A 15,611-nucleotide genomic window follows, 5' to 3' on the forward strand; every position below is an offset into this window, starting at 1 on the left:
CTTCCTGTGACTGATGTTTAACCTATGACCCCTCCAAAGGGGGCTCTTCCCTATTGCAACCCACCAACCCCACTGTCACACAAACACATGCGGACACACACACACACACACGGCTGAACTGTCACTCTGCATTACCCTCAAATATACCCAATTAGCTGGAATCCATGATGGCTGACCCTGGACATTAACAACAAGACGAGCGGTAGATGTGTTTACCTCAGTGTTTCTACTTAAATGTATGTGTGCTTGTGTGTGCTAAATACAAAGGTATGTATGTGTGTGTGTGTGTGTGTGTGTGTGTGTGAGTGTGCTCTCTGTCTGCGGCCCGTGCGTTTATGGCACAGGGGGCTCTTTCATGTGCCCAGGGCTGGGAGAGGGTCTGAGTGGCCAGGGGGGTGGGAGCCAGGGCTCACACACTGCTGCCCTCTGTCCGGAGCTCTGGGCAGCCATTCAACACAAGGGAGGCCGTGGTGCCCCTGCTCAGGGGAAGTGTTTTGGGGCCTGGGGGTGGCAGGCCAAAGTGGCCGCCCAGAGAGACGGAGGTCCCGTGCCCGCGGTGATGGTGCCATGGTGGGCAGCGGAGCCCAGTGGGTGGCAGCGTGGCGCTGACAGCCCTAACAGAACAGTGCCACTCAACAAAAGGCAGGGAGAGCAGGGGAGCGGGCGCTGACAGTGATTAGAGGTGAAAGGCTTCCATAATGTCTACATAGCGCCGTAATAGCAACGACAGTATGAAATGAGAGGTCAAATGTCGACAGCCAGAGTGAAACTAAGATCTACCACTTCAAACAAATTTTGATCTATTCCTTCATGTGTATGGATTGATTGTGAATCAGAGAGCGGTAAGTAGATTTGAAGTCATAAGAGTTTGGTTCAGGGCAGGCTGGGAGCTCGTTTGCGTGAAAAGGAAACAAATATGCAAAGAATGTGGAGGCTAAAGGTAACACCTCTGATGTTTACTTGGCTGAAGCACACAGAGGTTTCCTCAAAGGGGAAGTGAAAATATGCAAAGCCCACACAGCCATTTCGACAAAAAATGTTTCTGTATGCCAAAGGTCTCTGTCTGTCTTGTGATGGCAACCTTCATATCCTTGTTGCTTCGCTCAGACATAAGAGAACTGATATCATTTTACCACCATTGCCATGTACGGCAAAAAGCAAAAGAGCTTTTTCAAAAGTTGTTTAAAAGGTTTATATAAGGATCTTGTATCGATATGAATGCAAATCAATGTGTAAAAAGGCAGGGAATATTGCTGGTGTAAATTACTTACATGAGACCTCAGGTATAAACTGTTATATTTGCTTGTTCACTTTCTTTCTCTCTCAACCCCCTCCTCTTTCTCTCTCCCTCCTTCCCTCTCTCTCTGTAAGCGAAACCCGGATATCTGTGGCATCGATTCCCCTCAGGTGTCCTTCCTGTCTCCCTCTCTCCCCTCCTCATCCTCGGGAGCCGGAGTGCCTGGTGCGACCGGTGAGCCCGGTCTGCGGTGGGACAGGGAGGGAGGGAAAGTAGGCTGAGATAGCAGCAGACAGGAAGTGGGCACTGGTGCAACGCGATAGCCTTCTCCACAGAAACTCCCTGACCTCCCCCACACTCCCTCACTCTCTCTCCTCCTTTTGACTTCAAAACACTGACTCCAATAACCTGTCACTGATGTCTGGGAACTGTAGATCTCCCAGAAAGTCAAGTAGGAAATAACAGAGTTCGTGACAGCTCCAACCCCTCCTCTTTTCCTCCATCTTCTCTCTTTCTCTCTTATTTATTTTGTCTCACTAACGAGCACTCAGTCCACCCCGCTGCAACAGCCACTTCAGAGGAGTCCAATCGATTTCTAGCACATGTTTATGTCAAGTCACAATGGCAGTGTGTTAGAGGGGTCAGTGAGCAACTCTGTTAGATGTTAGCCCATACAGAATGACAAGTACAGTAGAAGGATCTAAGAGAGTCTTTCAACAACTGTGCTGGTTGTAATAACCATTGAATGTTGTGACAGTAAGTTGCATGGGATAATGGTTCACAGATTGGTGGGGACTGGGGCAGGAGGGCCAGCCTGGGTGTGTGTGACCTGTGATGGGAGGGGGCACGTTAGCAGCATATGGATCGAATTGGACTGACAGGGAGCTGACAGAGTGGCGGTGGTTACTGGTGCCACAGGAAGTGATGGATTGTGGGCCTGGAGGGCAGAGAGAGAGAGGTTTTTCTCCGTCCATTTCCTGGGTTGTGTGGCTGATGTTTTGTTGTCATTTTTCATTTAAATTAACTGTACAGTGAAAATCTCACTTTTAAAAGTTAAATTCTGTTAACTCATACCCAAATAATGTTGTTGACTCATCTATACTCGTATGTGGCCAAAGCATAAATTGGAGAAAAAAACACTTCAAAAACCCCACCTCAAACTTGTATCTCAAACAGACCAGACAGTTTGAAAAATGCTTGCTATTTCCTCATTGAGGATGATGTCCTCCTCTTGAGGAGGATGAGCTGGCCAATATTTTTAATGACCGGTATACGCCCACACCATTTTTTGGAAGGAAAACTATTTCACTCATATTGTAATTAATTATAGGTCATAATATTTCATAGAAATCTAGAAACACTGGACAGTTACTTTAAGACATGGCCACAAATAAAGTCATCTGTTTGAATGTGATATTGATGGTAAATACTTTGCCTTTATCTACATTTTTGCCTCGTCTTCTGAAATGTATTAAACATTAAATCTAGAATCCTGAGTTTTACATCCATTTTTGGTCTTATAAATTAATGATATATACCCATTTATTCTTAAAGAATATAACTTGTAAATGCCTCATGAGCTTAGTTCAACTCTCGTACCCCACCAGAACCCCAAATATAAGCTTGTTTTACTCCAATGGTTGGAAACAAAGTACATTTAATCAAATATCAAGTATAACCTCAAAACATGGCTAAAACTATAATTGTGATATCATGGATGGTCAGTCCTTGTATCCATAGCTCTGTCTATGAATTTGAGAGTCGTTACATTTCTCCAGGCCCATCCCCCTGAATTTTGCCAAAACAGAGGAGGGGTGACAGCTTTGTTGTTGGTTCAATTAAGGATTCTAGCTTTAATTCCCTAAATTAAAAATAAATCAAATGTGTTTGCCAGACAGTCACTCACAAAGTATAGACTACCAATCGCTGTCCATGGTGCTAAAATTACGACATGTCTATGCGGCTGCATGCCTATCGAATCAATGATAGGCTTTCTGGGGTGCCAGGGTATGTATAGCTTTGCTTTAGCTAATAGCTATATGTTTATTGGTAGACCTATTTTGTCATCATTTTCTCATGTTAAGTCTAACATTTCACAAAGCTGTACACGGTGTTGCAATGCTGCCATTTTTTGCCTGCTGGCTGGTGGCAGTAATGTAATTACGTGTTCAGTAATTAAAGTTGGAAATTCAAACATTGCAGATTGTTAAATACATGTTCGATGCAACAGCATACTAATCAGCTACAATATTTTTTTTTGAATATACAACTGTCCTGTATAGACAACCTGAACCTGCATGACATGAGCCGTCCTCGCGCTTTCTCCCAGCTTGGATAGAAAGTTGTTGTGCGTAAAACCAGTCTATTAATGACAAACAATACAGTCAGTCCACCCTTAAAACACTAGCTTACTAGGGATTGTTTAATTATGCAGTGTACTATCTATATACCGTACTTAGCTGCTATTTAGCTGCTATTTATACACTTTTTATAAAAAATGACATCAAATAGCCTTGTAATGACGAAAAAAGTAGTCGGCTTGAGGATAGATTCAGTCACTATTTATTGTTGAACTCAGTAGGTTTTGTCTGGTCAATAGCGTACACAAATGGGCTGCAATATTCAAGGTAAATTCAATCCAATTAAATCCAACTTGAGAGACTCCCCTGGTCTCCTGAAGTCCTCCTTTTTTGTTTGTAAATGTTTTCACCACGGTCTGTATCTAGGTCCAGGTTGCGGGCCCGACTGTTTACCCTACTGAATATTGCCAACCCAGACAGTCTTTCCAGAGACACAGTGCATTATATTTCCGTTGTGCTGCACACAATTTAAACTTTAAACTGAATGATGCATGCTAAGATATACCAGAGATAAGGGACTGTTTATATTGCAACCACACAACTTCTCCATACCGGTTCTCCAGTATGAACAAAATCGGAAACTGCTTTTTTTGTTCAAGCCCTCAAGAACTGTTAAAGATGATAATCTGTTTGCATCTTCCAATGTATTGGCTGTCCAGTATCCAGACGACCTGTCCCCAGAGCTTCCTATACAGTTAATATTTTTCCGTAATGTGTTGTGGACGGCAATTAAGGAGAATGAGAGGCTCAATTAAAGATGTTGCAGAACTGCTTATTTGAAGCACCACTCACTTCTGCCCAGTTTCCCTGATGTTGCTATGGCAATCAAGCAGTTTTTACCCATCCCTGTAACTGTCGCTTCTCATAAATAACTACCTAAGAAGCATTAGGCTCTTGGTCTGATATGCACTTTTGAACACCTGAGTAAGCTCCACTCATTGCGCTGGCGCCGTTGTAGTCTTAACCACGGAATTTGTTCACCGATATCCCCTTATACTTTCAATCAGCTACATTTTTCATTTTTCAAGGCCGGAGTCACATTCCTGAAGCCCAAGAAACAAACACTTAGCTTCCTAGTACACATGGAAATGAAAAAGGTTCATTAATGACTTTATGGAGGGTTACTGTCAAAATGATTTATATACAGTGGGGAGAACAAGTATTTGATACACTGCCGATTTTGCAGGTTTTCCTACTTACAAAGCATGTAGAGGTCTGTAATTTTTATCATAGGTACACTTCAACTGTGAGAGACGGAATCTAAAACAAAAATCCAGAAAATCACATTGTATGATTTTTAAGTAATTTATTTGCATTTTATTGCGTGACATAAGTATTTGATCACCTACCAACCAGTAAGAATTCCGGCTCTCACAGACCTGTTAGTTTTTCTTTAAGAAGCCCTCCTGTTCTCCACTCATTACCTGTATTAACTGCAACTGTTTGAACTCATTACCTGTATAAAAGACACCTGTCCACACACTCAATCAAACAGACTCCAACCTCTCCACAATGGCCAAGACCAGAGAGCTGTGTAAGGACATCAGGGATAAAATTGTAGACCTGCACAAGGCTGGGATGGGATACAGGACAATAGGCAAGCAGCTTGGTGAGAAGGCAACAACTGTTGGCGCAATTATTAGAAAATGGAAGAAGTTCAAGATGACGGTCAATCACCCTCGGTCTGGGGCTCCATGCAAGATCTCACCTCGTGGGGCATCAATGATCACGAGGAAGGTGAGGGATCAGCCCAGAACTACACGGCAGGACCTGGTCAATGACCTGAAGAGAGCTGGGACCACAGTCTCAAAGAAAACCATTAGTAACACACTACGCCGTCATGGATTAAAATCCTGCAGCGCACGCAAGGTCCCCCTGCTCAAGCCAGCGCATGTCCAGGCCCGTCTGAAGTTTGCCAATGACCATCTGGATGATCCATAGGAGGAATGGGAGAAGGCCATGTGGTCTGATGAGGTAAAAATATAGCTTTTTGGTCTAAACTCCACTCGCCGTGTTTGGAGGAAGAAGAAGGATGAGTACAACCCCAAGAACACCATCCCAACCGTGAAGCATGGAGGTGGAAACATCATTTTTGGGGATGCTTTTCTGCAAAGGGGAAATTCAATCCAATTATTGAGGGGTATTGAGGGGAGGATGGATGGGGCCATGTATCGCGAGATCTTGGCCAACAACCTCCTTCCCTCAGTAAGAGCATTGAAGATGGGTCGTGGCTGGGTCTTCCAGCATGACAACGACCCGAAACACACAGCCAGGGCAACTAAGGAGTGGCTACGTAAGAAGCATCTCAAGGTCCTGGAGTGGCATAGCCAGTCTCCAGACCTGAACCCAATAGAAAATCTTTGGAGGGAGCTGAAAGTCCGTATTGCCCAGCGACAGCCCCGAAACCTGAAGGATCTGGAGAAGGTCTGTATGGAGGAGTGGGCCAAAATCCCTGCTGCAGTGTGTGCAAACCTGGTCAAGACCTACAGGAAATGTATGATCTCTGTAATTGCAAACAAAGGTTTCTGTACCAAATATTAGGTTCTGCTTTTCTGATGTATCAAATACTTATGTCATGTAATAAAATGCAAATGAATTACTTAAAAATCATACAATGTGATTTTCTGGATTTTTGTTTTAGATTCCGTGTCTCACAGACCTCTACATGCTTTGTAAGTAGGAAAACCTGCAAAATCGGCAGTGTATCAAATACTTGTTCTCCCCACTGTATATACATATTTTTTAAGACATCGATGACAGGTGCATGGGCCCCCAGTGCTCGTGCCCGCCCTCCAGAACATTCCAACCCACCACGCTATTAAAAAAGGCCTTCTTCAATTGCGCAAGGGGCGACACTTCAGGCTGAGGAGTGAGTTTCACAGATCCTCATCTGCTACACTAATGCAAGTTTTCAAGATCCAGCAAGGTTACTGGCGTGGTTTGGTGATCCATGCTTATGTGATGAGAACCTTGCCTGAGACCTGAAGACGGGTTAGTTTGACGTGTTAGTTTGTGTTTGACATAGTCTAGTTTCAAGCAGGGGCGGACTAGCCATCTGGCATTTAGGGCAACTCGCGAGCGGCTGTGATCATCATAGAGGGGAGCACATCCATGCTCCAGAGAGTCTTAGCTTTCAGGAATGGGGTCATAATAGCTTTTAGCCAAATCGGTTCAAATGGTAGAGCCAAATTCATAGAAATAAAATAAATTAAACATGGCTTCAGAAACGGCCAGAAGCTTCTGTTTACCACAGAGAGGATTTGATTCTATCTCTTCTACTTTACTGGCTGGCAAAGTACCAGGATGTTGTCACTGGTTTTGAATCTACATTTAGAGAACTGAATTTGTAAACTGAATCTGAATGCATCTGAGGAGCTGAATATCTGAAACTTTGATTAACTTGAAATGATTGTTTGTAAACTTGATACAGTCCACAGACAATGAATGCAATATACTGTATACAATATTGAAAATGAATGTATAAATATTTAATTTGAATATTCAATTAAATAAACATTTAATTTTAAAACTGAATGCAAATATTTACATTTACATTTACATTTTACATTTTAGTCATTTAGCAGACGCTCTTATCCAGATTCAATTAAATTGAAATCATGAAATACAACTTCAAATTATGAATTAAATTATTCAATTTGTGCATGAAACATTCCAAAATATTACATTCAAATTCAATATCTTAATGATAAAATTCGAATACACTTTTGGTTGGCACTGAAATCTCTCATTAGATTATTTTCCTGCTGTGAAAAACAGATCAAATTATGAAGAGGAAAACTACAGAAGGCCCAATAACCAGCTCAGCCACAGATGCAGCATGTCCGCCTCTCAGCGCTCTCTCAGCTCCACCCAGCTCTCGGGCTCGGCAGTGTATGGTAAGTGCATGCCACCTCGGACCAGCCTGTCTCTGTTTGGTTGTTTGTTTGTGTTTTCTCCCACCCTTCCCCGACCTTTCCCCGACCCCCTGCATAGTAATATTCCACTGCCATGACCTAAAGTGAGTGGCATGGTGTGATAGGGTGTGAAAGGGTGCCACCAGTGTGTGTTGCCTGCTAGCTTCAGAGTGGTACGCTAGATTTAAGAAAAACAAGACCCACTACTACCCCCACTACTACCCCCAGGGTACCCAGAACAATCATCCTGCTATCCCACCTACACCCTTCTGCCTCCCCCCACCACCACCACCAAGACATCATCCTATCCAGACTCCCTGAAGACTTCAGTCCGCACACCTACCGTTCTCTCTCCCAGGCCCACAATAAGGTGTTTCCCCACCCCCTCCTATACTCCTCCTACTATCCACCCCTCCACTCATCCATCGTCCCTTCTCCATGGGGCTTACCTGTCTGTTGCGTTCATCCATAATCCGCGTGATCTGAATCTTTTTCCTCCCCATCGTCCCGTCCTTTTCTTCTCTCCTCTCCCTAAAGAACTTGATGCTTTCTTCCCTCGTTCTTCTTCTGCCTTTCCTCAAACTGCTCTGTCTTCTCTTTACTTGCTCCGATCAATTCAAAGATTCCAGCATCCGTACCTGCATGAGAGAAAGAGAGAGACAGAGAGAGGGAGAGAAAAGGAGAGAGAGGGAGAAGGAGAGAGCGAGGATAAACATTAAGTGAAATGAAATATGGCACCAAAAAAAGTCACATCATCGCAGCCACAAGGGAGGGCGAAGAAAGACAAAGAATCCGTCAACATGTTGTGAAAGCAGCGCTGTGTTTTTTACTGTTGATGTCATGCAAATCAGGTTTTTTGCATTTCCGTGCCGACTATGAGGAGAGACAGTGCTGTCAGGCTCTCGCCTCGTTCACAGGGAGTTTGACAGTGTTTTGGAAGTGCCGCTAACTTAAACGCTCTAATCGCCTACAGTGTAACATTACCTCCAGACTAAGAAATACAGTTTGTTCTTCCCGAAAAACAGCAGTTTGTTGACAGAACGACAGCAAGGTATGACTAGTCTAGTCTACCTCCAACACGGTTCCAAAATGGGCACCATGGAGACGGGCTTGGATGCTGATGTAAAACCAAGCCTTGCCTTGTTCAGACAAAAACACTATAGATTTTACCTTTAAAATCACAGCAATAGAGCTGATTCCCTACAATGGAAATCGAGCCAAATTCCATCACAAACAGAGCTTAAACCAGCTGGACACAGTGTGTTTGTGTGTGTGTGTGTGTGTGTGTGTGTGTGTGTGTGTGTGTGTGTGTGTGTGTGTGTGTGTGTGTGTGTGTGTGTGTGTGTGTGTGTGAGTGAGTGAGTGAGTGAGTGAGTGAGTGAGTGAGTGAGTGAGTGAGTGAGTGAGTGAGTGAGTGAGTGAGTGAGTGAGTGAGTGAGTGAGTGAGTGAGTGAGTGAGTGAGTGAGTGAGTGAGTGAGTGAGTGAAAAGTATGAAAATAATGTATGCACTCACTAACTGTAAGTCGCTCTGGATAAGAGCGTCTGCTAAATGACTAAAATCTAAAATGTAAAAAATGAAACTAAAGTCTGGGGATGTGTGTGGTGGATCTTTGTTTGTTTTTGGTCATACTTGAGTAAAAGTAAAGCTTCCTTAATAGAAAATTGCCCAAGTATCAGTGGTGGAAAAAGTATTCAATTGTCATCCTTGAGTAAAAGCAAAACACTTAAGTAAATGCTATACATCAAATTCCTAGTAAAGTTGCAATATGTACCTTTCTGGGTGACCCGACCAAATCCCCATACATAGATACATGATAGGTGCGTGAATTGGACAGTATTGCTGTCCTGCCTGAGCATTCGAAATGTAACAAGTACTTTTGAGTGTCAGGGAAAACGTATGGGAGTAAAAAGTACATATTTTATTTAGGAATGTAGTGGAGTAAAAGTCGAAAATATAAATAGTAAAGTAAAGTATTTTTACTTAAGTACTCTGTCTGTTTGTGTGTGTCTGTTTGTGTTTGAGTGTGTGTGCAGTGCAACGCATGCTCTTGCATGTGTTTGTGGGCTGAGCTGGACCGATGGTGTGTGAGAGCGAAATAGCTGACTTCCAAAGAGTTTGTGCATTTGTGCGTGCGCTTGGGTAAGCCAGATCTCTAGTGCTTCTCTCCAGAGTGCTAAAGTAGGCCAACCCAATCTATCTCAGGGAAGAGCAGAAGAACTGTTGTTGTGCTTTCTTTTGACAGTAGAGGTGATAACGTCCCTCGTTATGCAAATGAGCATCCCATTATTTAAGCGCAGTGCAACGCAGGGGAGCTGTCAGCGCCGTTGCATTAAAAACCCTCCATCTACCTTGCTTTTTTCTCCACCTTCCCTTCTTCTCTTTTCTCTCCTTTCTGAACCAGATTTCCAGCACCTGGCAGCACGAACCGGAGACATTGATGTGGAAGACGACACCGCTTCACCAAAAGACATGTCAGTCTCTCTCTCTCTCTCTCTCTCTCACACACACACGCACGCACGCACACACAAACAAACACAAACAAACACACACTCCCTCTAACCTGAATCCATGTGTTTATTAAGTGACATAAAGCACAAGAAAGCCCCCCCGGCCCCCCAAACCCCCATTGTGAACACACTGCTGTATATTTGACCCCTTCGCTTGAGCGGAAGGCATTGATAATAGATGTGCCTGGTAGAAACACAGGTCTTCCCTGTAATACGCCCATCTGATCTTGCTTTAGGAGCACAAGTGAGAATTATCCGCAGCATTGGAGAGCGCAGGTTCAAAACACCTGTTCTTCTGTATGCCACTGGTTGGCTCCCTTATATTGTTAGTGGCCATCTCCCCTGAGAGATTGAGCGAAGTGTAATCAAGCCAGTTAGATATAGCCCATAGCCTGATGTCTCCTAATAGTCTCCAGGTTGACAGTTTCTCAGGTTTCACATGTTCATTCCAAGATGGCGAACGAACGGTGTGGTTACTTGACACTTTGTTTTCTAATCAAGCTTGCCCTAGAGTCGATCGGCGTGCCCGCGCGGAAATGTAATGCCATAAAAATGCCATAAAAATCTGTCTGTTTAAGCTAGAGACTGTCAGCCTTCCGCATCTGCGGTAGAAGGTGGCAGAGCTACAGCGGTGTTTGTCTTTTCACAAAAACAGTCTGAACGGTTTGGGCTCGAAACTATGAACCCACTATGGAAAGATGAGACTCCGTTTTGCTCTACGACCCCCACAAGCGTCACAGGACTTGTCTGAAGTCGGTCCCGCAGATGTGCCAACTTCTGTCTGTAGAGTCGAACAGTTTGAGCTAAAAACTCATATGAAAGCGGAGACTTCACGAACACGTACATGTCGGTTGTTTTGCTCTACGATGCCCACAAGCTTCACAAGACTCGTCTAAGGGTAACCCGTTATCGGGACGAAAAATTAATGGAAGTGAATGGGGTATTTCCACGTCAAAGGTATACAATTATTATAAAAACATTTCCTGAGCTTTCTTATATTTCGTTGATCTCTCTCTCTCTCTCTCTCTCTTTCTCTCTCTCTCTCTCTCTCTCTCTCTCTCTCTCTCTCTCTCTCTCTCTCTCTCTCTCTCTCTCTCTCTCTCTCTCTCTCTCTCTCTCTCTGTGCATAATGATCCCATTAACGTCTCAACAAAGGCATGCTCTTCTTCGCACCCTTGTGACAAAACCGTACTCATGTGATGATGGTAAGGAGCACCACTGCGAATGACACGAAACAAGACCACTGACTGTATAAGCAACCATAGGAAACAACAGCACTAAAGATAATAACATCTAAAATGAGACAGTGGTTAATTCTTTAGAAACACTTTCTATGGTTACACTGAACAAATCTTAAGAAGTCTTCACAGTAAAAACAACAACGTGCTGTCAGTGTCATCAGACAAACTAACACTAGAGCCGATCAGTGGTGCTCAACACTCCACAGACACAGACACAACTACAGTACATGTACAACAACATATCAATCCCCCAGTCAGGCCAGCATTCCTCAATCAGAACCTGACAGTGTCGTGACCATTTAATCTCGGCTTTGGCTCCAACAACCAACGCTGCCTGAGGTGAGGTACAGCTGCTTAGCCCCACGCCGGTGATCCCACTTCCTCCTCTTTCCTTCACTTCCCCCCTGCCTCAAACACGAGATCCCCCCACCCCCCCTGCTCCTTAACGATCCCTCACGCCCCTTCCCCACACACCCACTACCATCCCATTTGGGTGCAAGGCAACTCAGTCCTCCCTGAGATCGCCCACTGCCTCCCCAACATCAACTCCCTCCCTTTCTCCCGCCCTCCTACCTCCTCCAGTAAGCACCCACCACCTTGACAGATTACCACAGAGCAGCTCAATCCAATTTACCCCTCTGACGCCGTCACGCCAGGAGACGCTGCGGCCAGCCGATGGGGAGAACGAGAGAGAAAGAGAGAAAGAGAGAGAGAAAGAGAGAGAGGGAGGGAGGGAGAGAGAGAGAGAGAGAAAGAGAGAGAGGGAGGGAGAGAGATCAGTCCACCCCAACAAGGCAGAACTATCTGTCTATATTGGCCATTTGGGCACTCAAAGAGGACTCCACAGAAGAATGAGACTGACACTTCACCTTTTGAGGGCAGAGTGAAAAGAGAGGAAGAGAGAAGACTAACAAGACTAACGAGTTTTCTCCGCCACACTAAGCCAATTCACTAATCCAAAAACCAAAGCATATGGGGAGAGGACAGAGCAGATGAAATAGAGAGTTGGGGAAAGAGAGACAGAAGGATTTTGTTTCTCTCTCTCCTTTACAAAGTGAGATGGATGGCATGTTCGTGTCCATGCGAATGTACACAACTGAGGGAAGGCCAGTGGGGGTTCATGCAAAGGTCATAGTGGACATTGGGAAAGGAATTATGGGCTGAGGGAGCGAGAGAGAGGGATAAAGAATGGTTGCCATACCTATACAGAATAGTCTGGACTCAAAGTAGCAGAGCCTTTAGAGAGCTGACAGAGGGGAAAAGAGAGAGAGAAAATGAGAGAAAAGCAGAACGAGGGGTGTTTGAACAGGCACCAGACCTCTCAAGGGGGAGGAGAAGAGCTCTACCCACAACCCTCCCATCTGTTAGGCAGACGGAGGGAGAGAGAAAGGGAGGGAGATTCAGCACATAGATCTAATGAACACCAATTAACACTCTTTCTGTTTTCTCCAGCGCTCTCGCTCTCTTTCAGAAGTGGAGCTGGGAGGGTGATGGGAACATATACACTCAGTACACCATGAGGCTTGATTCTAGGTCGCTTCATTCCCAAGTGTTTAGTCACCAAAAACCAATATACAGCACGTGGGTAGCGTTTCTTCTCGCCCTAATAGACACTGTATACAGTGAGTGTACAAAACATTAAGAACACCTGCTCTTTCCATGACATAGACTGACCAGGTGAATCGAATCAAATCAAATCAAAAGTTACTTGTCTCATGCGTCGAATTCAACAGGTGTAGACCTTACAGTGAAATGCTTACTCACAAGCCCTTAACCAACAATGCAATTTTAAGAAAGGGGGCAATGCAAATAGTCTCGGTAGCCATTTCATTAGATGTTCAGGAGTCTTATGGCTTGGGGGTAGAAGCTGTTTAGAAGCCTCTTGGACCTAGACTTGGAGCGCCGGTACTGCTTGCCGTGCGGTAGCTGACTAGGGTGGCTGGAGTCTTTGACAATTTTTAGGGCCTTCCTCTGACACCGCCTGGTATAGTGGTCCTGGATGGCAGGAAGCTTGGCCCCAGTGATGTACTGGGCCGTACGCACTACCCTCTGTAGTGCCTTGCGGTCGGAGGCCGAGCAGTTGCCATAGCAGGCAGTGATGCAACCAGTCAGGATGCTCTCGATGGTGCAGCTGTAGAACCTTTTGAGGATCTGAGGACCCATGCCAAATCTTTTCAGTCTCCGTAGGGGGAATAGGTTTTGTCGTGCCCTCTTCACGCCTGTCTTGGTGTGCTTGGACCATGTTAGTTTGTTGGTGATGTGGACACCAAGGAACTTGAAGCTCTCAACCTGCTCCACTACAGCGATGAGAATGGGGGCTTGCTCAGTCCTCTTCTTTTTCCTGTATTCCACAATCATCTCCTTTGTCTTGGTCACGTTGAGGGAGAGGTTGTTGTCCTGGCACCACACGGCCAGGTCTCTGACCTCCTCTCTATAGGCTGTCTCGTCATTGTCGGTGATCAGGCCTACCACTGTTGTGTCATCGGCAAACTTAATGATGGTGTTGGAGTCGTGCCTGGCCATGCAGTCATGAGTGAACAGGGAGTACAGCAGGGGACTGAGCACGCACCCCTGAGGGGCCCCCGTGTTGAGGACCAGCGTGGCAGATGTGTTGTTACCTACCCTTACCACCTGGGGGCGGCCCGTCAGGAAGTCCAGGTGTTTACTCCCAGGGTCCTTAGCTTAGTGATGAGCTTTGAGGGCACTATGGTGTTGAACGCTGAGCTGTAGTCAATGAATAGCATTCTCACATAGTTGTTCCTTTTGTCCAGGTGTGAAAGGGCAGTGTGGAGCGCAATTGAGATTGCATCATCTGTGGATCTGTTGGGGCGGTATGCAAATTGGAGTGGGTCTAGGGTTTCTGGGATAATGGTGTTGATGTGAGCCATGACCAGCCTTTCAAAGCACTTCATGGCTACAGACGTGAGTGCCAGGGGTCGGTAGTCATTTAGGCAGGGTACCTTAGTGGTGAAAGCTATGATCCCTTATTGATGTCACTTGTTAAATCCACTTCAATCAGTGTAAATGAAGGGGAGGTGACAGGTTAAATAAGGATTTTTAAGCCTTGATACAATTGAGACATGGATTGTGTATGTGTGCCATTCAGAGGGTGAATGGGCAAGACAAAAGATTTAAGGGCCTTTGAACGGTAGTAGGTGCCAGGCGCACCGGTTTGTGTCAAGAACTGCAACGCTGCTGGGTTATTCACACTTAACAGTTTCCCGTGTGTATCAAGAATGGTCCACCATCCAAAGGACATCCAGCCAACTTGACCCAACTGTGGGATAACATTGGAATCAACATGGGCCAGCATCCCTTTGGAATTGATGCTGATCTGAGGTCAAGGGGGGGGAGGGGTGCAACTCAATATTAGGAAGGTGTTCTTCATGTTCTGTCATTGAGGACTGCACCAGAGATAATCAAAGAGGGGAGAGAGAAAAGAGCAACATTATCTAGGCTGGTCCTCAGCTCTAATTCCTCTCTTTGATAGGAATTTGCATGGTGCATATCAAGGCTTTTGGGAGAGGGAACGGGAAAAAAGAAAGAAATAAAGAAAGACAGAGAGAGAGAGAGAAAGAGAGAGATGACAAGAAAATATATTGAATGATGAAGGACAACAACTCTGAAACCCAGTTCCTCTTTATGGTGAACACATACACCAATTTATGCTGACATTTTATATTTTTCAACCGTACTCGAAGTAGGCCTATGTTGCTGAGAATTGGAGAAATACATTTATCATGACAGGATTGGTGTTTTTCCTAGAACCCCACCTCGGCGGCGAAGCCACGCTCTACCCATAGCACATCTGCAACACATTTGGTAATAGCATGTGTCTTGAAAAAACTGCAGTATCCTCTATCCTTATAGGAAATGAGGTTGTGAGGATTTGAAATAACATATTACACTGCAGTAAGTAAACCTTTTAGGAGGTGTATGCTACATTAAATAAACCCTCTCTCTTTTAAAATAAACTCCCATTTCCTTGAAGAAGAGGGAAAAAACTGTTTTAATACAGTTTCCGAACAATCTGAGGTGCAGCTGTTTATCTGTGTGTTGACTGGATGTGGGAGGGAGAGGGAGAGGGGAGCCAGTGGCCAGGGAAGTGTGTATTGCCTCTCTCATTGTGTCTCTAATGTCATTACAGGCAGTGACTCCTCTGTGTGGCACATCAAGCAGCGCAGCGCTCTCCGTCTGTCAGGCCTAGATAGGCACGGTGACGAATGGCTATCAATTCCTCTCCCTCCCTCCCCGTCCCCACGTCCTTTAGGAACACACAGGAGAGAATGACCTAAACCTGGGCTGTCGCCCACGCGTAGGTGGGCCTCTGTGCTGGTGGTGAATCACATC

At 45.1% G+C, this 15,611-nt stretch overlaps 1 protein-coding gene across 1 annotated transcript in view; it reads right to left on the reverse strand.

The window, feature by feature from the left end:
• The window catches only part of mef2cb (myocyte enhancer factor 2cb), an 86,017-nt gene that overhangs the window by 51,082 nt on the left and 19,324 nt on the right, over nt 1-15,611 (reverse strand). Inside the window, exon 2 of the mRNA XM_084181025.1 lies at nt 7,961-8,149. Coding sequence (XP_084037151.1) covers nt 7,961-8,014 — 54 coding nt within the window. The 5' untranslated portion in view covers nt 8,015-8,149. The remainder of the gene's footprint in view (nt 1-7,960; nt 8,150-15,611) is intronic.

Source organism: Coregonus lavaretus (assembly GCF_964263955.1).
Source record: "Coregonus lavaretus genome assembly, chromosome: 17".
Taxonomy (NCBI): domain Eukaryota; kingdom Metazoa; phylum Chordata; class Actinopteri; order Salmoniformes; family Salmonidae; genus Coregonus; species Coregonus lavaretus.